The following is a 25864-nucleotide window of genomic DNA, read 5'->3' on the forward strand; positions in this document are numbered from 1 at the left end:
ATCTTTCTTTGTGAACGTTATTTTAGTTGATAATGTTCCTAATGGTAAATTTTCATGTTGTGAGCAGGTACTTGCAATTTTTCATCTAAATATAATAATAAACTTGTGATGGGTGATTTTTAAATCAACTTATTTGTAGTTCTATTGTTCGGAATGTTTTGCGTTGTGTTGTACATAATTCCTTACCCACACATTTTTATCCACAACAGCATTTGAGTTCGCTTATGTTTATCTTGTCACCGGCATCGATTTCAGTTACCAGGGGGTCGATTCTGATTCTGTGAAACGGTGAAATGAAAAAACTTTTAATTTTCGTTTTCATAAAAACTTTTCATATTATCATTTCACAATTACACAAATTGCTATTCCCGTTCTTTAAATTTGTTTTGTTCAACTTGTTCTTTTCATATGAAAACATTTGAATTTATTTATCATTTTTTCACTAAACGAGAATCAGAAACTCTATGAAAATATGAAAAAACTTTTCATTTCACCGTTTCACAGAACCAGAATCGACCCCTAGCTCTATATTCGTACCACTCAGCAATATTTATATCGTATAACGTTTCTATTGATTACTGTTGGATATATTTCTATATAGAGATGGATGGAATCCATGGACTTTTCTGGTGTTTATGATAGTGAGAATATAAATGAAAGTGTTGAATATTTTAATTCTAATTTACATCAATTGTTTGAAGAGTTGTTTTTATTGTTGTATTTTATGTGGGTTAAATTTTTTGCAACAAAGGCGCGTCGCTATTCTTGTTCTATGCGTCATTCTAAGAAACTTTGCCGGTGAAACCATAGCTCAAATTTATTTCTTCTAGTTAAATGGGGTTTTAATTTTGAGTACAGCCAGAGTGCGCTTTCCAATATAAATTCTATACATTTTATTCGATATCGAATGAGGGAATCCCAAAAATGAAAAAAAACTCGCACGTTCGAATAATTATTCACTCATATGCGAGTGCGAGAATTGGGCTCCAGCATTAGACGTTTTAAAGTTTTCTTGAATATTGTAGAAATTATACAAGGAATACTACCTTGCCATTCGTGTTAAAGGGTATACAATAATTGCTACGGATATTTTAATTTTACAAGAAATAACCATATAACGGACATATTTTTTTTAAAAGCTCTAGTAGCCTTAATAATGTTGCAAGATTAGGCATAAAAGGTTAAGTGTTAAGAACTTTAAACTTATCCTTAAAACCAGCAAAATTTAAATCAATCAAAATTTCTTCATCATTTCTCACTGTGTAAAATAAAATTCAGTGTTGCAAAACGTTTCAGTAGAATACAACCCTTCACATATTCAAACACAGTGGCAACATAGCGAATGATACTTATTCTGCTAAGGTTGCCAGATTCAAAGGCTTAAAAGGATACAAAATATTTGGTGATATTTAAAATATTTTTTGGGATAAAATTATATAAAACATTTCTTAATGATATTTTTTTCTATGTTAATTTAACTAAATTAAAAAAAATCCATTTCTTACCTGAAATTTTTGGATTATATCATCATGTTAATTTTCATTTCTTCCGTTACTGTGACGTTTTATAAAAACATTAATTTAAAAAAAATTTTCTTAAATATGTTTTTTGTTATTGATTTTTAATCTTCCCTGATGATGCAACTCAAAGGATTTCTCTACTCCTTTGTCTAGGATTTTCTTGGATATAAAATGCAAATATTATTATAATTAAAATACATAAACAGGTTTTTTAATTTTATTTTTCATTAATAGCTTATTTTTGCAATATCTTTCATAAGATAATTTTTAATGAGTTCCAAAATTTATTTACTTTGCATTAAAAAACCGTTATATATATCTTTTGGGAATTTATGTTTTATAATTTTCTGATTGACTTGAAATAAATAGAGTCCGGCATCACTGTGTTCTGCTGCCACCAACTTCATCCAATAGAAAACAAAAGACAAAGAAGAGTGTACGAAAAAAAACGTAAAGAGGAAAAAATTAGCAAGTATTTTTTTATTGGGCGTCAATAAAATATTGTAATTTGTGAAAATTCCGTGGAAATATTAATTTAAATTAAGCAAGTAACAAAAGTGAAAATGCTCGCCTTAATTAACAGAATATTGGATTGGTTTAAAAGTATCTTTTGGAAAGAAGAAATGGAATTGACGCTGGTTGGGCTGCAGTATTCGGGAAAGACGACATTTGTTAATGTTATAGCTGTGAGTGGAAAAAAAATTAAACATTCATACAAATAGCCAACCAAACATACATACATTTAATCATACATGTTAGATTAATCAGACTGTATATTACTACTCATCAAACAAAAAAAAAAATATAATAAAGTGAAGAAACAAATGAAAATTAACCGACCGACCAACAGACCAAACAACCTACAAACACCCAACTTTTTAACACCCCCTCAATACCACCTAACTTGCCAGCGTATCCAAACCTCCTTCCTATTGCATACTATTCATACTGTTATTGTGTATATTGAATTCAGCGACCAGCATATGTATGTCGCTGTTGTAATATTGAATAATCTGCTTCTTGTATGCCTGACTTGGGGAATTGGGGGTGACTTTTTTTCCTTTACAAGTGTGAGACTTACCCTAACATATGATGATGTTTGGTGAATGTTAAAAAGGGAATAGAAATTAAAAAAATAATTAATATAACAAAGCAGCAATGTTTTAAAATGGTCTGGCAAGAACAAATAAAAACTTGATTAATTGTTTCAAGGGAAAGGTTTCTGTTTGGAGCTAATTAAAAGAAAATGTATACCTATATACCATATAGATTTTGTATGATCTAATAAACCAAACCAAAAGTTAAAAACTCATGTTATTTACAGTGCAATGTTTGTATGTAAATCATAATGTTGTCATCTTTTTAACTTACATTCATATATACTACATTTGATATTAAAAATTAAACTAATCACATGAGCTTAATAAATCTTTTCCTTTTGTTATAACGTCGTCTTTGTTCGCTATAACTGAAAATGCAATATGTATTATATTTATTACATATATTTTTGCCTGACAGTCATTGTAATTAGACCGGGGAAGAGATAAGAGTTCTTTCTTTTCTTAAGCAAACTCTGCTGGTATTGTGTTGTAACTTTCAATTTTAATATCTGGCATTGTAGAGTGTTTGTATTGTAAATTTAGTATGTCGATAGAATGAATTCTTTATGAATGATTAAAAATTTATTATATGAGGGTGGTTTTTAAATTCTTATAATTCTTAAAATATCCAAATTAAATATTTCACATACATCCCTAAATCCCTAAATTACTAAAATCTTAAATAGGTATCTCTTAAAATTATTACAACGATCCACTGTCAATAGCGGAGTCGATATAGACATGTCCCTCTGTTCGCCTGTCTGTTGAAATCAACTTTCCGAACCTCCCAATCAACTTACATGATTGATACACTAATATATTAGATATAGGTAGTCCCGGTTTATTTAAAATCGAGAAAATCGGCCTACAAATGGCTGAGATATAAGCAAAAAAACAAGACTACCTCGATTTTTTACATATTTTTATACCCTACACCACCATAGTGGGGAGGGTATTATGCGTTTGTGCATATGTTTGTAAAGCCCAAAATATTAGTCTAACACCCACCTTAAAGTATACCGATCGACTTAGAATCACTTTTTGAGTCGATTAAACGATGTCCGTCCGTCTGGTTGGCTGGCTGGCTGTCCATGTAAACCTTGTGCGCAGAGTACAGGTCGCAATTTTGAAGATATTTCGATCAAAAAGGACTAAGCCCATTGAAACTGGCTGAAATCGGTCCATTATTTCACCTAGCCCCCATACAAATGTCCCCTCGAAATTGAACTTTATCGGTCATAAATGTTTAATTTATCTATGTATCTACACAAATGTTACGATCGGTCCATAATTAGTCATAGCTCCCATATAGACCCGCTTCCGAAAATCACTTTAACGTGCATAAATCGCTTAAAAATTTTGGTATACACACAAAATTCAACATAGTTAACTTTAATATAGACATAAATCACACGACCTAATTTTATGGTGATCGGTCCATAATTGGTCATAGCTCCCATATAAGGCCCACTTCCGAAAATCACTCAAAAATATAAATTATTGATATTTTAAAAGAAAAATATTTTTACTCATTTACTTGGTGTAGGGTATTATATGGTCGGGCTTGACCGACCATACTTTCTTACTTGTTTTTATCTATATCTGGATTACCAAGTCATTAATTAACATACACAACATTTCATTATATATTCAGGTATGTGATGAAAAAGGATTTAGATGCAAAAACGATTTAAAAACTACAACATTTGTTATGTGTCTGTTTGAATCGTTTTGCCATATAAATTTTCACATTAATTAAGATAAACAAATGCAAAATTGCTTATTTTGTTGATTTTTGCTATAAAAATTATACGGAATGAAACAAAAAATGGAATATGAAATCAATCGAAATTCATAACACTTAAATTGTTTTTGAGATTGATTTCAGTTTTGAAAACGATCGTTTTTCATCACATGTCTGATTAAAATACATTTTAAAGGTGTTTCCAACTACGTATACAACGCCATAGAAATTCTGACCGACAATGGATACAAATCGGGAACAATATTTTTTAAACCGATTTTTTGGCACCAAAAAAATTTTGTTTACAAAACATTTTTATCAACAAAAAGTTCATTCAACCTTTACCTCGAAGTATACGGTATAAGCGGTAGAGCGGTATAAGATTGGACATAGTCGAATATAGCCCTCTTACATGGTTATAAGTCGTTTTATTGTATTGGCTGTATTACCAAATTTTGGATTATATTTTTGGAAACATTTGTACAATACATATAAATTTATTCAAAGTATTGGCCATTGTTATCTATGATCTTTTCCCATCTTTCTGGCAATATATGGATTCCGAGACAAAAGAACTGCTCATCTTTTGAGGCCAAGAACAAATCAAGCCAATTTCGGATTCTCTGTTCCAAAGTGAAGCGTATTCCATAGAGAGCGTTCTGCATCGACGGAAACAAATAGTAGTCGGACGGTCTGGACTATAAAGAGGGTGAGGCAATATATGGATTCCGAGACAAAAGAACTGCTCAACTTTTGAGCCCAAGAACGAATCAAGCCAATTTTGGATTCTCTGTTCCGAGGTGAAGCGTATTCCAGAGAGAGCGTTCTGCATCGACGCAAAAAAATAGTAGTCGGATGGTCTGGACTATAAAGAGGGTGAGGCAAACCATCCCAACCACTTCATTCTAAATACTTTTTAACAGGCATTGTAACATGTGGCCGAACGTCGTCATGATGGAATATTATGGTTTCATGTCTGGGCGTTTTTCAACGAATGCTCGCTTCAAACCTATCAAACCTATCGGTACTGATTCCCTGTGATGGTCTGGTCAGATATCAGCAGCTCATAAAGATAGGACCCTTTTGCTACCACTAAATACAGAGCATTACCTTAGCGACATGGATATTTGGATTTGGTGTTTCGGCTGGTTGGCCGGGCTTCACGTATAATATTTTACGCTTCGAGATATTGTTTTTTTGTTTTTAGCGTTCAATAATCATTTCGGACGTGCAAAATCAAGGTCTCTCTTATGGAACCCAATTTCCCAATTTCTGGAGGGAGCAGCTCCCAATGATTTTGTAAGCTTTTATTGAGTTTGACAACAATCTTCATGTAGTAATGGCTTCAATTCTCGGTCTTCAAACTTTTTTTTCAAATCAGCACTTCTGAACTACATAAACCATCTCTCGCGCGTTGAAACCGATGGAACACATTCACCATAAGCTTTGGTGGGCAATGGGTGTGCTTCAGCGGCAATTTTTTTTTAAATTAAAGAAGTAAAGCAAACTTCCCGCATATCACGCTTTGTTGGTACTATATTCGACATTTACGAAGCAAAAAAAGCTTTTTTGTTTACACTAAGGGTGAATAAATGACAGATATGTACCCTTCAAAATGATACATAAGTTTTTAAAATCAAAAACCTTTTCCATAGGATACGCCATCTATTGTAAATCAAGCATTTTTAGTTTATCCACCTAATAGTTTGAATTATAAGGAACAAAAGTGTTTCCGAAAATTTGTGTCCAATAAACAGTTTTGAAAACTACAACAGAAAATTGAAAACAGAAATCCTCATTAAACCATTTGGCTATCTTCTTAATTCTATTAAAAATCTAGATTTTAATTCTATATAACACATAATAAATATGTATGTTTCAGTCTGGCCAATTTACCGAAGACATGATACCAACAGTTGGTTTCAATATGCGTCGCATAACTAAAGGTAATGTAACAATTAAAGTCTGGGATATTGGCGGTCAACCTCGTTTCAGATCAATGTGGGAACGTTATTGTCGTGGTGTGAATGCAATTGTGTAAGTTCTATTTTGTTGTAACTATAATTAATTAGAAATATATTAAATAAATGATTAAATTTCAGTTACATGGTCGATGCTGCTGATAAAGATAAAATGGAAGCATCACGCAATGAATTACATTCGCTATTAGATAAACCTCAATTGGCTGGCATACCTGTCTTAGTATTGGGCAATAAACGTGATATTCCAGGTGCTTTAGATGAAACCGGCCTAATCGAAAGAATGTAAGTATTAAGATTTATTGTTAAAGGAATATTTTCAGAATATTTTCTTAAGTTCTTATAGTAATTATTTTTATAGTTGAGATCCCAATGTCTTTATATTATAACCAGATAAAGATGCTACAATGTGATTCGATTCGAAAAAGCTAGATTTATTTAGAGCAAATAATATCAGTTTTTGAATTTATCTTCTAGGCTTATCATGTTCTTCTACTATGCTCTGTATAAATGTATAAGTATTCATTAAAATTGTTTATATATTTTATATACAAATTTAGGCACTTAGTCATAAATGAGTCTTATACAAATTTAGGCACTTAGTCATAAATGAGTCATCAAAATTGAGGAGAGCGAGTAACAAATAATTAATAGCAAATAATTATCTATAATAAAATTAGTGGATTTGAACAAATATTTATGTGCGTGTTTTTATTGTAGCTGTTTAACCCGTCCCAAAGTGATTCGTTCTTATATAACGACTAGCCAAAAATAGATGGTATTATTTTAGGTCTATGAAATTTAGCACACTGTTATAAATCGTTATATTGAAGAAAAATTCGAAGTTTTAAAAACATTGACTCATATTCATCCCATATATCCTGAAAGGTAAAAGTGCAATATTTTGCTATCAAATTCTGAAACTTTGTTTTTAAATTAAAGGATTTACCCTCATTTTCACAATCTCTGGTTATCGTTTTTCGTAACGATATACTTCCAATTAATATAATTTTTGTATGAGAACTGTCAGTATATCGTCACGATAAATAGAGATTGAGAAAATGGGGGATAAACAAATTTATTTTTCCCAATATAATAAAAATAATTACTAAACAATTTCCTATTTCCATATAAAAACTAGTGAGGAGGGTTCTACCTGTAAAACATCTTTATATCAAGTTTTGGCAAGCTAAACAAAAATCTGGACAAAAATTTAAAATCGTATTTCTAGTTCCAAGAAAGTAAAATTTAACTAAAAATTTAACTTTAATTTAAAGTTTTAAAAACTCTTGGATTTGAAATCTACTTAAGTTATGCTCTTAATTGAATATCATTCTATATTTTAATATTCATGGATGTTTGCAGGATTATGCAATTAATTGATGGCAAAAAGAATTTTACAAAATTTAAGATTTTATAAAATGTAGGTAAAAAATAGTTGAGCACTTTAACGTTTCCAATTAAACAAAGAGCAAGACATAATGAAATAATCAGACATGTGGTGAAAAACAATCGTTTTCAAAACTGAAATCAATCTCAAAAACGATTTAGATGTGATGAATTTCGATTGACTTCATTTATATTCCATTTTTGTTTCATTCCGAAAAAATGTTACCGTAAATAACACATTTGCCATCGCGTCGAGCTAGGGCCAAAATTTGGTTATGGCCCTAATGTACATATGTATTTTGCCAACTCATTCTAAATTTCTTTAAACTTCTTTCTTTGTTTCGAAATTATTGTACTTTTGTTGACTTCTGTATTTTTCTTTTCAATTTGATAAAACATTTATTGGTGTTTAAATATAATACATAGTTGAATATTAAAAATTAGTTTAGTATGCGGAATTTTTTAAAACTTTTAGCATTTATTTTGAAACATTTGTACAATATAAATTAATTCAAAGTATGCCCATCGTTAGTTATAACCTTTTCCCATATTTCTGTCAACATATGGATTCCGAGACAAAATCTTGAGGTCAAAAACCACTATCGGATACTCTGTTCCAAAGTGAACCGTATAATAGAGAAAGCGTAGCTCTATCGAAACAAATAGTAGTCGGACGGGTCACGGTCTGGACTATAAAGCGGGTGAGGCAAAACTTCCCAACCACTTCATTCTAAATACTTTTTAATAGGTATTGCAACGTGTGGTCGAGCGTTGTCATGATGGAATATTACAGTTTCATGTCTGGTCGCATAATCTGCACGTTTTTCGGTCAATGCTCGCTTCAAACGAATCAGTTGCGTTCGGTACAGGTTCTTTGTGATGGTTTGGCCAGATTTCAGGACCCTTTTGCTCCCACCAAATACATACATTGCCTTAGCGCCATGGATATTTGGCTTTGGTGTCGTTTCGTCTGGTTGGCGGGGCGCTTCGGGTTATAGTAATGAATACATTTTTCATCGTAAGTAAGGATTCGGTGCAAAAATGATTTTCTTTTATAGCGTTCAAGCATCATTTTGGACATGCAAAATCTTTAACCCTTTAATGCATATTGTTGCCAATTGTCTACATTCCAGTTCCACTTAATTTTAGACGAATATAAGCTTGATACTAATTCAGATTCTAATTCAGAAAAATCAAATGGAGTACGAAAAGTTTCAGCTCACGAAATTCTAAATCAAAATAAAGCTAAAGGAAATATAATAAATAAAAATCAACTAAATATTTGATACTTTATAGAAAAATAAAGGTAAAAATCATGCATTTAAGGGTTAAAGGTCTCTCGGCTTCAATTCGTAAGGTACCTAAATTGCTGCTTCAGTAGCTCCCAATGATTTTGCAAGCTCTTGTTTAGTTTTACAACAATCTTCATGGAGTAATGACTTCAATTCTTGGTCTTCAAACTTGTTTCTTTGTCCTCCGTGTCAAAATCACCACTTCTGAACCGCACAAACCAACGCTCGCACGTTGAAAACGATGGTATACATTCACCATAACCTTTGGTGAGCAATCGGTTTGATTCAGCGGTACGTTTTTTTTTCAAATTTAAGAAGTTAAGCAAAACTTCCCGCATATGTCGCTTTGTTGGAACAAAATTCGACATTTTCGAAGAAAAAAGGAACTTTGGTGTTAACACTATAATGTTTAATAACTAAGTGAGAATAAATGTCAGCTATATACCTTTCAAAATTAAAAATAATAACCGCGTTCTAAAGATACTCCAACTATTGTAAATCCCGTATTTTTTATGAATATTTTTTTTAAGAGTATTCGAAACAGCCTAATATACATAGCTCTCTTAATTATTTAATTTTTCGTTCGTTGATTTTAACTTAGCAGGTGAAGCGATTTTATAAATTTTGTATCTACCCATTTATTACAACAAAAACGATTTTAAGAACATTTAATCATAAAATTTTCATTAAATAAAAATTATTTCTTTTTTCCATTTTCCAGGAATTTATCTAGTATACAGGACAGAGAAATTTGCTGTTATAGTATTTCGTGTAAAGAAAAAGACAACATCGACATAACTCTACAATGGCTAATTGCACATTCAAAAAGTCAAAGTCGTTAGAAATAAAACCGCCCTCTACCCCTCCCCCCTGCAGTACTCAAACGTAAACAATTGAGTCGTTTTCAATAAGAGACTCAAAGAACTTCCGTGTAGTGTACTAAGCTTGTGATGGATTGATGTGATGTGCTTCTAATGATGAAAAGTTGATAATGATGTGGATGATTAACGAATGGTGGAATTTATGTAGGATAGACATTTATTTATTTATTTTATTCTCTCTCTCTTTCTTAGTTTAATTTTGAAAATTTAATATTGATGCCTTTAAGTAAAAAAATACGAAAGAAAAGAAAAAACACTTAAAGCTTTAAAAACTTTTTAAATTTGAAAATCTAAGTTTCAGTTACGAACATGAACTCATCAAAAAAAAAAACGCCAGAAGAGAGTATCGAATAATAATTATTTACATATGTGTACTTATTCTTATTATTATTATCAATTTGGCCTACAATTTATAAAAGATACAATACCTATTAAGAAATATATAATAATAACAAAGAAAAACTCGCAAAAACAACACATACATATACATGAAAAACTAAATTTAAAACAAAACAAAAACAAACAAAAATGCCAAGCTTAATACAAAAATTATTTAAAAAACAAAAGAAATTTAAAAAATAATAATAGAATACTGAAATTGTTTGTAAGATCTGTATTCTGTTTTCTATTTTGTTGAAGTGATTGATCTCTGTTCTAAATATTATTTCAAATTCAAATTTGCCTTAAAATTGCACAAGTCAAATGTTTCTGTACACTATGTATAATAAATAATGAATGTGAGGTGCTTTCAAAGATTTGTTTAATTTTTGTTTTGTTCCAAATATTTTAAATTTTTTCTAATTTTTTTTATAAATTAATGAGAATAAAAGAAAAGTTTATAAACCTTATGTTATATTTTGAAATTAGGAAAAAAATGTTTTAACATGATTTCAAATTTTAATTAGTCACAATTATTGCTTGCCTGGTCATTATTTTGGGATTTGGTTTCTTTAATTGTTTAGTTCCTTAAATCCTAAAACACATGCCTGCTCATTTCCTGTAATTCTCCTACGCTTGTCTCTCTCATTTATTAACGGTATACATCTAAATGCCTCTCTGTCACTCTTATTTGTGTAGCTTTAAGTTGTAACTCTTCTATGGAATTGCTTATTTTAAAATTTTAATTTTTTATGTTTTATTTGTTTTAAGCACGCTTTAATTTAAACAAAAGTATAAAAAAAATAAAATCAACCAAATTATAAAAAGAAAAGAAAATATCAAATTTAATTTGTGTTAATAATTGTTTAAGCATCTGTACATTTCTTTTATTCAATTGATTGCTAGCTGATGATAATTATATTATACAAATTAATTGATTATTAGATATTTATTATGTATGTCTAGTGTTACATGTAAATTTATTATGTCAACAACAACTACAACAACCAACAAACAACCAACCACAAAACAAAGAAAAACCCCTTTATTAAGTAATCGAATTCGAATTGTTTTCTTTTTTCGTATTTTATAAAAACTGTAATAGAATTAAAGACAAAATATTAAAAAAAAGAAGTTCAATTTGTTAAAACCAAAAAAAAAGATATAAAATTAAAAATTATAATTAAAATAATTACGAAATGCATCTCAAACAAAAAATAAAACTGTAACCAATTCTATAAATAGATTTTAAACGAAAACATTAAAAATTAAACAAAATAACAATAACAAAAACGGTAATAAAACCAAAAAAAAAGCTTTTTAATATGATTTTATTTTATTATCAATTGATTAGTTACAGATTACATTCAACAACAATCAATTCAATTTATATACATACATTTAAATAAAAAAACAAAACAAAAAGAAATCAAAACCAACCAAAAAACAATAAAACAATTTAGAAATAATAAACACTAAATCGCATATTAATTATTAAAATCATACATTTATGCTTCATTCAAACAAACCAATCCTACACTAACGATTTTATTACACACATTCAGAAGAAAAACATGTGAAATTTATGTTCCCATGAAATATCCATTTTCCGTCGAAGGGAAAATTGCTATCGTGAAATTCCCCCTGAACTTTTCATTCACAATAGTTGATTATGTTCATAACAGATGTTTACAAAATTCCATCTAAAAATTTCCCATGTTGGGGAATAAATTACCGTTAGCTTATAGGGCAACTGCACTAAGTCCATTTTTGTTTTTAAGTTCAACTTTGCAAATTTATCATCTTGGAGACTATAAGGTCCATTGTGATTCCCTTCAAGAGTCAGATTCAGAGATAAAGTATATCATGCCTAAAAAAAAGGAGACATAAAGAGAAGAAAAATCCAAATCTGCGTAAACAGGTTACAGATTTGAATTCACCGTAGAATATCCTTTAAAAGCCAAGCTATTCGCCTGTTAAAACCTATCACAACCAGCAACATTCCCAAATTCATCTAGAAATCTAGTATCTCGCTATTTAAATAATATGACTCTGTAGTATCGGGCAACTGCACATAATGTGCTCTACTGTCTCCAACTCCTCTACCTCCCCACACACTCTACAAAAATCCAGTGCGCTATTATCCCATTTACCTATAAAGGCTCCAATTGAACAGTGACCGGTTATCACTCCTACTAGAATTCTGAATTCCAACCCCTTTAGTACGTTGAATGCCTTTGCATCCAGTTTTGTCCAAAAGGCCTTGGACACTGGACAATCCGTCCTACTATTCCAGGATAGGTTAGTGGAGTCACGGAATCTTTCATATATTAGGCAGATCTAAGCCATGTCTGGTCAGTTCGTCTGTTACCTTATTTCCCTGTGTGTTACAGTGCCCTGGTATCCAACATAATCTGATTGAGTAGTTTACTAATAACTCCTTAAGAGCTCCCCTTCAGTCCTCCACTGTGTTAGAATGTATTATATGACATTTCAAAGCGTTAAGTGCCTGCTGACTGTCTACATAAATTGTCACTACAGATCCCTCTGTGACGTGTGCTTTTATCAACTCTATGGCTTTCCAGACGCTGCATTCGTCAGACAGTCTATATGGCCGTTTAATATCGTTGTCGACCATATAAATCTCGGTCATTGTACCAGAGTCCATCTTGAATTCATCAGTGAAAACTGATCCCCTTCGAATAGTTTATCTGGTAAACTCTACTGGGGGTGAGACACCAAAGTGATTCAGACCCTATGATCTGAGATTCCCTTGGGAATATTATCCTGACCTGCCTCATACAATATCCTAGTGTGACCTTCTCGCAATGGATTCACTAACGAGGAAGAAAGACACTCTCAACATAATTCTGAATAGGTAGTAGATATAGGATTATATCCAAGGCCGCCTGTGGGGTGCTGACAATGACACCTGTTATACCTAGACATGCACACCTTTGAGTTTTGTTGTTGAGTATAATCCTATAACTGCACATCCTCTTTACCTCCTACCACACTGTGCAACCATAAGTAATAACAGGCCTAACAACAGCTTTATAGATCCAATTGACCATACGTGGTCGCAATGGAGTTCCTGCATCTTGTCTATGGAGTTCCTGCATGTATAGTCGGTATTAAGACCCTTCTTTAATCTCTTCTGCGTATTTATCCTGATAAAATCAGCTGAACGCCGTCTAGTTTCGGCAAATTGAAACTCTCCTTGTAAATGAAGTCTTAATGTCAGTTTGCCCATGTCGGAAGAATCTTATAACAAATTCCAAAAAAAACTTTTTGTCCAGACAATATGTTACCCTTGTTTGATCAATCTGTGGTTATTTTAAAAGTCGAATTATACTCCTATGTTTAGTACTAAATTAAAGATGAAATGTAGCCTGCTTCTTTAATCTAGTAGTACGAAACTGTTGATGACGTAAAACGTCAATGTCTTACACGATAAGGATTATAATTCGACTTTTGAAATGACCACAGATTGATCAAATAAAGGACATTTTACTCACTTTATATCGAGAAATATGGTTCACCCCTAAAGTGAAATGAAAATAAAACCTTTAAATCGAGTACAGACATTAGATTACAAAGGGACACTAAGTGATAACTGACTCTGCAATAGATTACTTGTGATGTGTAAAATAACTATTTTCTAAAGTGCAGTACAAAATAAACGATTAAACCGACTACATTCTAGTTTACTTAGAGACACTAAAGTGACAATTGACTTCTCTCTGCACTACATAAATTGGTGCCAGCCAATTGATCAGACATTAGTGAAAATTACTGTGTATAAACGATAGCTTGACCACTTGAAAAACTGCCGGGTTGGTTTATAAATAAAACTAACATTAATCGAATGCGAGTAAAGGATTCTTGTTTGAACAACGTTTGAGCAACAAGTGTTTTACCCAGTAATACCAATCAATTCTAGTATTTTTAGAGCCCTAATGACACAATACAACTCTTCCATTGTTCTAAAGGGGAAGAACTATCCAACAGCAGTAGTGTGATAAAATGAAGGTAATCAATATTATACTGTAATTTGATTCGAAAGAAAATCGTTTAAAATTTATTAATTTGAATTACTCTTATCTTAAGAACGAATCGACAAATAATTTTCGATTATCAATTCCAAGACAAATAGGAGAGGAGATGGATTATAAATTTTTACAGTTTTGCAGAAATCAAAGAGAGAATGTTCGAACATTCGTGCAAGAGTGCCAAACTTATAAATCCCAGAACATTCTCAAATTCAGTGTTCTTTAAGGCCACAGTTTTATACTTTGCAGAATCCAATTTCTTGAGCAATGATCAAATTTCACAAAGGGGAGGTGATTGTAAGGTGATTTACATGTATGTAAGTACATCAATAATGTTATTTAAGTCGTGACGCATTTACCCTATCTTCAAATTAATAGCAAGTTTAGAGTTCTTAATTAGTATGCGAATGAATCTTCAGAATGAGTTCTGAATATGACAAATCAATTGGAGATACATTCTAAATGTCATTTGGTCGATTTCCAGGGATAAGATACAGATGTAATTAAGTTGCGATGTGTGGAATTATACACAGCGGGAAAAACTAGGTTGCAAAATCTACAACGATTGAGGTCACTTTGATAGCTTTAACAATAAGTTAATACTTTGAAACAAAGTATAAAAAACCATGATATTACCACAGACAAATGCTGTATTGCTAAAAGGAAATCCCACAAAATAATAAAAACTGTATATTTTCCTAGCATGCACAAGAAAATTCCTAGTTACTTTGTATGGTCAGTTTGCATCTGATAGTGATCATTGAATGGTTTATTAAAGTTACATCTATTTATCATTCATGACATAAAAATGATAGACAAAATCAATAGCCGACCCCCCAGTTAAGCACGCACAACCAGTGCATCCGCCTCTGATGGAACAAGTGTCAAACGAATTACAAAGACTGCTATAAATGATTACGAGTGAACGAACAGTCAATTCAGTCAGGCAGACACTAAACCAAGACCAACAGCCAGCCAGCCAACCAACCAGTCAGTTACTAAGTATGTATTTTCATTTTCATTGTCATTTTCAATTACACTTGATTTCAAATATTTTGATAATGTGTGTTTTTTGATTTATGGTATTAAAAGGTTTTGAAATTTCTTACACAATTGCATACATTTCCATATATAATGGGGTTGTTGTAAATGCATCACGTGCATTTGAGACAATATTTTACAATTACAACAAGAAAGTAACACTGGTAGTTGACTGCTATTGATTTAAGGCAGTAATTTTCAAAATATTTTCAAAAACACCAATAGAATTTCTAAAATTATTTAAATACTGGCACTCACACACACACACTTTGCTTTGCATTTAAATTCGTATGAAATTGATGGGAAGAGAATGAATGAATGTAAAATAAATAAATTTTCCTTGAAGGACATGAGAATTACATGAATTACAAAAATATGCAGAGAACGCAGAGAACGAATAATAAAATTATTCAAAGTCAAATATAACAAATTATATTGTTATAGGAATCCTACCACCCATATTGATTATTGGACACAATAAATTTTATTGTAACTTGTCGTTTGACATGAAATAGTAAAAATGCATCATCATAATCATCACTAACTAGCACCATCTACGAACTATTTACACTCAGGACACAAACAACAACAATTAAAACTGAGAAAAACAAGTCAAAGGACAGAGTTGGAAAGGAGTTAGTTCTTGTGTTGGGAGGTAATTTTTTCTGGGAGGTTAATATTGTTACGTTTTAACCTTTTCAAAACGTTGGTTTATTTCCTTTAAATAAACCGGATACTTTTGATTGCAAATAAAAGCCGTTTAGTAGTTTGAAAATTGTAACAACTCTTTATTTATTTAAAATGTATAACAACTACAGAATTAAATAGTCACTCAATGTTTTTTATACACGTTTATCAATTCGCAGAAATACAGACACACTTTATAATGTACACGAATTCACTTGAAAAAATACAGCACTCAGTTGATGTTTATTCGAAAAGCGTCTCTGATAAACTCACTCACGACTGCAACCTCTGCCACTATTTATAACACTGCCATCTGCACTCTAGATTGCTCTTTAACTGTCAAAGCTTTAGAGCTTTCTAATACATACGTCATCTGTGGTGTACTTTCTACAATGTTCTTTAACTGAATATTTGAATTCGAATATACGGTCGCAGCAAACAGCGTTGCCAACTTACGATCAATGGTCAACTGAAAGATTTTATTCAATTTTAATAATGCCCACAGATATGTTACAGTTTGCTATTACAGCACTGCTATTTGAAAGCATTCTGCTACTTTTAAATCAGCCGTTAAAATCGTTACATTTAAATTCAAGTACAATTCCGTAACAATATTTATTTCATTCGAAAGAAAACACTTAAATTGCAATGCAATAACTTTTTAATTTTCGAATCGAGTTAGTTTAAAATATTCTTTCTTCAACTAACATATCGATGGCTTAATATAAAAAGGCCCTAACTCGTGTTTTTTAAGTCGAGATTTTTTTTAGCTAATTATAATATATGATCGGACCATTTATCGAAATAAACGGAAATTTGGACTTACAAAAAAAAAAAAAACACGAGTTAGGGCTTTTTTATATTAAGCCATCGATATACCGGAGTTACATCAAAAGTCGAATCATTATTTTACTCTTAAATTTGAGTGCTGTTTAATAAGTCCGGAATTAGTGAATTAATCCCGAACTAGAGTTTTTCATTTCCCGAACTTTTTTATTTCCCGGGAAATCTGGTTTCATTTTGAAATTTCTCGGGATCCTGGGAATTCCCGCATAGAACAAATTATTCAATTTTAAAAATGTAGACTTCGTTAAACATCCACTAAAAATTTAATATAAAGAGATAAACTGACACGATTTCTAATTTTGGTTATATACAAACCTGTCGCCATTTGGCTTTAATTTCCATTCGATTTTGTTCTACCTTCGTTAGATTTCAATTATTTCTGTTAATTCGCATTGTTGTGCTTATAAAATCAAAAATTAAATAAAGATGTTAATTAAAACTTGAAGAAAACCCAATAAAATTCAATTCCATGGAATGAGTGGCGGCATGTAGTGGTTAAAGTGCTTGCCTACAAAACCAAACACCCCAGGTTCGATCCCTGGCAGAGGACGAAAAATTTTCATCATGGTTTTCGAGTTTTTAAAATTAACTCTAAACAATCCATCCAAGAAGACCCCTGACCACCCCTCCCCCTTGAAAAGAGGATAACATCATGATAAAGGTCAGGCAACCCGCCACCCCCTGGGAAGAAGGTAGGAATCAAAGAATTAAATTAGCAAGGTTCCCCACCACCACTACACCAAATACACAGAGGGCGTTGTTTCTAGGCAACGACAGATGGCAGCACCATTATCCTAGACCAGCGGTACCATGAAATAGCTCCCAAATGAAATAACTCCCAATGAAATAACTCCCTATGAAATAATTCCCATCAAAAATGAAATAATTCCCAAACTTGAAAAATGAAATAACTACCAAAGGGTAAAATGAAATTACTCCCAATAATCGGCGGTTTCATAATTTTAAAAATATTACTCCAAAAAAGCGAAATAACTCCCAATGAAATAAATCCCAATAGAAATGAAATAATTCCCAATCCGAAGCAATTTATTTATGTAATCTAAAAAAAGGAAAATTTTACTCCTCTGGGGTGTATCAAAAACTGGCTTCGCTCTGAAAAGTTTTTTGCATTGCCGGCCTTTGGCCGTGCGTTAAGGTTTTCTCCTATGGGGTGTATCAAAAACTGGCTTCGCTCTGAAAAGATTTTTGCATTGCCGGCCTTTGGCCGGATGCTAAGGTTTTCTCCTCCGGGGTGTATCAAAATCTGGCTTCGCTCAGAAAAGATTTCTTTCATTGCAGAAAGGTTTTATAATATTTCAGAAAGCTGATTTTCATTTCGCACCAGATTAAGAAATCGTTGCAACCTGACAAAGGCCGACAATGTAAAAAGGATTTTTTCTGAGCGAAGCCGGTTTTTGATACACCCCAGAGGAGAAAACCTTAGCCAAAGGCCGGCAATGCAAAAAACTTTTCTGAGCGAAGCTAGTTTTTGATACACCCCAGAGGAGTAAAACTTTCCTTTTTTTAGATTACATAAATAAATTGCTTCGGCCTTCGGCAATGCAAAAAACTTTTCTGAGTGAAGGCAGTTTTTGATATTTATGGGTTCTGCTTTTACAAAGTAGAACCCAACAAAAATGCAACAACTCCCAATACAGTGAAATAACTCCTAATTACCAAAATAAAATGAAATAAAACCCAACAAAAATTTCATTGGGAGTTGTTTCATTGGGAGTTATTGCATTATGAAATAACTCCCAACAAAAAATTATGAAATAATTCCCTATGCGTTAGGAGTTGTTTCATAATGAAATAAGTCCTAAGTTGTATGAAAAATTTGTTGGGTGTTATTTCATCTTTTCGTGGGGAGTTATTTCATTTGGGAGCTATTTCACGGTACCTAGACCAGCTACAGCAGACCAATCATCTACTTAGTTGGAACAACTACCGATTAACGAAACTGACACAAGGCAAAAGTAACAATAGGCTGGATCTTATGGCAACATCCTACATGTATCCTTGGACCCGCTACATCAGACCAATCACCTACTTAGCAGGAACAACAACCGTTTAACGAACCTGATACAAAAATAACAAAAGTCTGGTTCTAATGGCAACATCGTACATGAAGACGCACGATACTCCAATAACAACGAGTGCAATCTTACATGGGAAATCGTATAAGATGGAGATGCTTTGTGAAAGCTAAATGCTCCCAAGGGGAGTAATGGAAAAAAAATTCCACGGAAGGTGGTTTTATTCCAACCAATTTTGTTTTACTCTTTGTGAAAAAGCTAAATACTAAAATAATTCTGTAGCAGCCGTGAACATTCACGAGTTTTTGGAATATTTTGAATAATGAACATGGTATTGGTCTATCTGGATTTAATTTTTTTCTTTTCATCTTTTAGAGAATATCAAGTTAAAAAAATCACATAAAACTAAGGAAAATAATTTTCGTAAAAAAATTCTATCCCGAACCAAATCTAGTACTATTGCGTTTTAAAACGAATTCACATATTTTGGAATTCTATAAAAAGAATCGATATGAATTACTCGTTTTACTTTCGAGTAAACAAAACCTTTTCAATGTGCAAAATCATGCGATTTTCAAAACATCAGTTTGTTAATTATTCGTTTTTTTAAATCGCTCGTTTTTGAAATCACTGGATTTACAGAGCAGGAACGATTATGTTTCATACAATTGAAACAGTTTTATACTCGTTTTCAATGACAAATTTTATTATCACGATACAAAAGAATGTGAAGATTCTTTGACCAACTGTGATTCCGGCAGGAACGCTTGGCCATGGATTGCTTATATTATTGTCTGCCCGTGGCGAAACTACTAGTTCTTAAAATCGGATCTCCTCTGGTACCACATAGGGAACTATTTCCTGATACCAGCAAATTTGTACGTAATGCACTTTTTCATCAAGAACACATCCCTTTGTCGTCGATTGGCCAGTGGACCGCAGAACACACTACAGGGAAAATTCGTTCTTTAGCCGTACTGTCCATATGTGGAACAAATTTCCCGTTCAAGACTTTCCAGTCATTTTCAACGTCGGAAAGTTCAAATCAAATGTCCACAAACACTACTCCCTCTTTCCTCCCTCCCATAACATATATTCCTAGTTCCAACACAATGCTTTGCATGAGTAGGGGTCATCCCCTGAGTGCTGGTCCAAGAAGAAAAAAAAAACAAAAAGGAACGATCAATGGACCCAAGTGAGCTGTACGAGGCAAAAGGTTTTGGACCTAACCAAACATGGCGGCGAGGCTGGACTTTATACGTGCTAGGATTTTGACACTGCTGCTTAGATTCTCTCGTGATCCGATATTGGATTCCACAGTAAAGGGTTTGAGAAGATGCTAAGGATAACTGTGATTCGCCAAGACAAACATTACTAATATCTGTGATTCCAGGGGGCACTTCGCCAAAGCCGAGAGTTTAAAATGCTATGATTCTGAATTGCTTTTTTGCTTTATTATTTACCATTGACGATATTGAAAGTCTACCGTCAAGGTTTGAGATTCTCAGGATAACTATGATTCCGAGGAGGATACCAGGAGTTCATACTACGATTCGGAATTGCTTTGCAGAATTATTTCAATGATCGGAGACTGGTGTGGTTGAACGCTAAGCATTCGTGATCGAGACAGGACTTCATGCTAGGATTCTGACTTGCTTTGAAAACATATTTCAATGTTCGGAGACCGACATATTTGATTATATTCTCTCGTGAACGATTGGCGATATTGGAAGTCCTCCGTAAAGGGTTTGATAAGATTATCAGGATAACTGTGATTTACAGGAGCACTTCGTTATGGAAATCCACCTGCATGGTTGATAATGGAAATCCAGCGGCAATGCTTGGAGCTCATACATGCTTCTGAATTGCTTTATTGGCTTTTTTTCGTGGATGATTGATATTTTAAGTTCACTGTAGAGGTTTGGAGAAGATGGATGATTGAAATTGAACGCCGCCTGTTGTTGGACTAGTCAGGATTACAGACATTCCCTGATTCTGAATTGCTTTAGTGGCATATTTCAATGATCGGATAACGTTCTTAATTATATTCAACCCTTTACTATTGCATAAAGCCTTTGAGAAGATTTTTTAGATAATTGTTTATGATTCCGATTAAAGGAGAGTTTCGGTTGGATTTACCTTGTTGGATTGGCTGCTTTTGGTTGTGAAACAATTATCTCTTAACTCGACACTCGTGGTCTAGGTCGAATTACGGATATGTCACGATTCTGATCTGTTATGGTGTTATTGTAATGTGGACTACTGCATATCCAAGGCATATTCTTGCTGAATCACTGATTTTTGCAGTGTTCACATGAATTGATTGTGTGGCCAATTTCAATGATCGGAGAACATTCTTAATTATATTTACTTATGGACTATTGTGTAATGCCTTTGAGAAGATTCTCAGGATAATTGTGATTTTGAATAAAGGAGAATTTCGGTTGGATATTTTGACCTTATTTACTGCTTTAACTCGACAGTAAGCTTGGTGATAGGGCGTTTCGTGGTTATTGTTAGTAATGTGGACTACTGGATCAAATGGGTTGAAATATTGCAAAATATCGGAGGATATTTCGACAATTACTGCCAATAAGGCTGCATTACATCTACAATGGGTGTTCTTTCGACATTTTTGTTCAAGAATTTCCAAATGAAATAGAAAAATATTCGAGGTTGTCCATATGGTATGGATTCTGTGTAGCGGATGGAATTACTGGACAGAAATCGATCGGTATTACACACGTATACCGCAGAATTTGACAGGAATTTTATAGACTTGTTCAAACTTAATGCATCAAGGATCCACGTGATTCACTACGAAGACTTTGTGATAAGAGAACAACGACTAAGAATATTGGTAACTGCGTTAGCTGCTCTCTGTATCATATGAGCTCACACTTTGAAATTGTTTCTTACTCTTAAAGACTAGAGAAGAAGTTTTCACAATTAGAGAAGGAAAATGTTATATATGATCAGTCAATTGTCGGCTTTTGTAGAGGAGAGGACCAATCTGCGGATATTAATTTTCACCTGAGATTCATAATATTTTGTGTCAACTTTAACATAACGTTTGCTATTTTTCATTAACTCTGAGAAAATAGAAATATTGTCACAACAAAATTCGTCCCATAATAAAGTTTTGTAACAACTAAAACAAACGTTGGCTGTTACAAGTGATCCGGCTTTCCGACAAGGATTAGGATAGATATTGGGAATGCATGAGTTTTTAATCGAATGTTTAGACTAGCACAAACATGCTGTGAAATGTATATAGCTTCCCCATTTGTGGTAAAAGCACTCATGTCCGCCTGTAGGTTGAAATATCTGACAATCAACAAAAAGTTTTGTACATAGACAATATGTATATCAAATGAAAGGTATTTGAATGACCTTTCCAATGCGATAATAAGGTAAAGGGTATATAATCTTTGGCTTAGACTAAAAAGTTATACGGGAATAGATATTTACTTAAAATTATAACTCTTTAATCACTATTTTAAAGAGATGCGGTCTAATTTCAACCACTAACGAGTATAATGAATCTTAGAAAACTTGAAAAATTATTACTTCAAGGAAATAATTCGGCTATAAACTTATGGAATAAACAATTACGAATTAATTCTTAAAAATATCTGATTGTGACAAGCATTGAGGAGGAGTTAGGAAATCAAATCATCGAGACACCAATAGACTGCTAATTAGATATTTCTACTAAACAAACAAATAAATGAATAAATATAAAAACATACATTTATTTAGTCATACAATACTACGACTACGATGAACAAGTACATACATATTATCGTACATAGAGAATACAGTTTTCCAAGAACTCAGGTTGCTTTAGCCTTCGACTTGTACTGCTTGTTACTTCTTCGGTTTTGCTGCATTACATTTGTCGTTGTGAATCATACATCCAACGTACGCGTGCGAACGTGCAACGTTGCGCTGCTTGCTCACTTCTAGGGTCTGGTTGTCGTATAGAACTCATAAATATTTTTTATGGATTTTTAAAAGAAACCAAAAAGGTTGTTGATCATCCTCATCATGATGCAATTAAAAATGTTTTTTTTTCGATTTTTTTTGTTGGTTTGTGCGTGTGTTTCCTTTTTTGCTTCGAAGCAACATTAGAAATATTAACATTTTTTTGAAATTTATTGTTTCATACGAAAGTCTTTTTAATTTGTATGTACAACGAGTGTTTGAATTCATGTTTCTTGTATTTTTTTTAATTTACAAGAACTGCATTTAAAGGATTAGAGCATAAATTGTCCTCAAGGAAGATTAGGTTGTTGTGTGAGTTTGAAAATCCTGGGTGGTCAAAATACATAAATGATTAATTGGACTTAATTGGATTTAAAGATTCTGTTGGGATATTGTATGAATTTAAATTTTGTATTAAAACCTGATAAAAAGATATATTTATGTGGGTATTTCCACAGAAAGGAGTCCACCGTGTCCGAGTAATAAAATATTGAAAAATTGGTATAAAATATGAGTGATCACATATCGAGCTTATTTTTCTTAAAATCTCAATATTTACAAAGTTATTAATGATTTAAGATATTTTAGTTTTTATACTAAAAATTTATGTTTGGTATAAAATATAAGTGATCACAGATCGAGCTTATTTTCATTAAAAGCGCTGTATTTACAAAGTTATTAGCGATTTAAGATATCTGAGTTTTTTATACTAAAAACCGATTTTTGGAAAAAAATATGAGTGATCACAGATCGAGCTTATTTTCCTTAAAATCGCAGTATTTACAGAGTTATTAGCGATTTAAGATATTTGAGTTTTTTATACTTAAAATTGATTTTTGGTATAAAATATGAGCGATCACAGATCGAGCTTATTTTCCTTAAAATCGCAGTATTTACAGAGTTATTAGCGATTTAAGATATTTGAGTTTCTCACACTAAAAATCGATTTTTGGTATAAAATATGAGTGATCTCAGATCGAGCCTATTTTCCATAAAATCGCAGTATTTACAAAGTTATTAACGATTTAAGATAATTGTGTTTTTTATACTAAAAATCGATTTTTGGTATAAAATATGAGTGATCACAGATCAAGCTTATTTTCCTTAAAATCGCAGTATTTACAGAGTTATTAACGATTTAAGATATTTAAGTTTTTTATACTAAAAATCGATTTTTGGTATAAAATATGAGTGATCACAGATCAAGCTTATTTTCCTTTAAAACGCAGTATTTACAAAGTTATTAACGATTTAAGATAATTGAGTTTCTTATACTAAAAATCGATATTTGGTATAAAATATGAGTGATCACAAATCGAGCTTATTTTCCTTTAAAACGCAGTATTTACAAAGTTATTAACGATTTAAGATATTTGAGTATTTTATACTAAAAATCGATTTTTGGTATAAAATATGAGTGATCACAGATCGAGCTTATTTTCCTTTAAAACGCAGTATTTACAAAGTTATTAACGATTTAAGATAATTGAGTTTTTTTTATACTAAAAATCGATTTTTGGTATAAAATATGAGTGGTCACAGATCGAGCTTATTTTCCTTAAAATCGCAGTATTTACAAAGTTATTAACGATTTAAGATATTTGAGTTTCTTATACTAAAAATCGATTTTTGGTATAAAATATGAGTGATCACAGATCGAGCTTATTTTCCTTAAAATCGCAGTATTTACAGATTTATTAGCGATTTAAGATATTTAAGTTTTTTATACTAAAAATCGATATTTGGTATAAAATACGAGTTATCACAGATCGAGCTTATTTTCCTTAAAATCGCAGTATTTACAAAGTTATTAGCGATTTAAGATATTTGAGTTTCTCATACCAAAAATCGATATTTGGAATAAAATATGAGTGATCACAGATCGAGGTTATTTTCCTTAAAATCGCAGTATTTACAGAGTTATTAGCGATTTAAGATAATTGAGTTTTTTTATCCTAAAAATCGATTTTTGATATAAAATATGAGTGATCACACATCAAGCTTATTTTCCTTTAAATCGCAGTATTTACAAAGTTATTAACGATTTAAGATATTTCTTATAATAAAAATCGATATTTGGTATAAAATATGAGTGATCACAGATCGAGCTTATTTTATTTTAAAACGCAGTATTTACAAAGTTATTAACGATTTAAGATATTTGAGTTTTTTTTATACTAAAAATCGATATTTGGTATAAAATATGAGTGATCACAGATCGAGCTTATTTTCCTTAAAATCGCAGTATTTACAAAGTTATTAACGATTTAAGATATTTGAGTTTTTTATATTAAAAATCGATTTTTGGTATAAAATATGAGTGATCACAGATCGAGCTTATTTTCCTTAAAATCGCGGTATTTACAGAGTTATTAACGATTTAAGATAATTGAGTTTCTCATACTAAAAATCGATATTTGGAATAAAATATGAGTGATCACAGATCGAGGTTATTTTCCTTAAAATCGCAGTATTTACAGAGTTATTAGCGATTTAAGATAATTGAGTTTTTTTATCCTAAAAATCGATTTTTGATATAAAATATGAGTGATCACACATCAAGCTTATTTTCCTTTAAATCGCAGTATTTACAAAGTTATTAACGATTTAAGAAATTTGAGTTTTTATAATAAAAATCGATTTTTGGTATAAAATATGAGTGATCGCAGATCGAGCTTATTTTCCTTAAAATCGCAGTATTTCGAGCTTATTTTCCTTTAAAACGCAGTATTTACAAAGTTATTAACGATTTAAGATATTTGAGTTTTTTATATTAAAAATCGATTTTTGGTATAAAATATGAGTGATCACAGATCGAGCTTATTTTCCCTAAAATCGCAGTATTTACAGAGTTATTAGCGATTTAAGATATTTGAGTTTCTCATACTAAAAATCGATTTTTGGTATAAAATATGAGTGATCACAGATCGAG

At 31.8% G+C, this 25864-nt stretch overlaps 1 protein-coding gene across 1 annotated transcript; it reads left to right on the top strand.

Moving 5' to 3' along the window:
* Positions 1-1926: 1926 nt before the first annotated feature.
* On the top strand, positions 1927-11763 carry Arl8 (ADP-ribosylation factor-like protein 8). Its single transcript, XM_065516455.1, has 4 exons — positions 1927-2206; positions 6247-6401; positions 6467-6628; positions 9746-11763. The coding sequence occupies exons 1-4, from the start codon at positions 2084-2086 to the stop codon at positions 9864-9866; spliced, it is 561 nt and encodes a 186-aa protein (XP_065372527.1). The 5' UTR covers positions 1927-2083; the 3' UTR covers positions 9867-11763.
* Positions 11764-25864: the final 14101 nt, after the last annotated feature.

Source organism: Calliphora vicina, chromosome 1 (genome assembly GCF_958450345.1).
Source record: "Calliphora vicina chromosome 1, idCalVici1.1, whole genome shotgun sequence".
NCBI lineage: Eukaryota > Metazoa > Arthropoda > Insecta > Diptera > Calliphoridae > Calliphora > Calliphora vicina.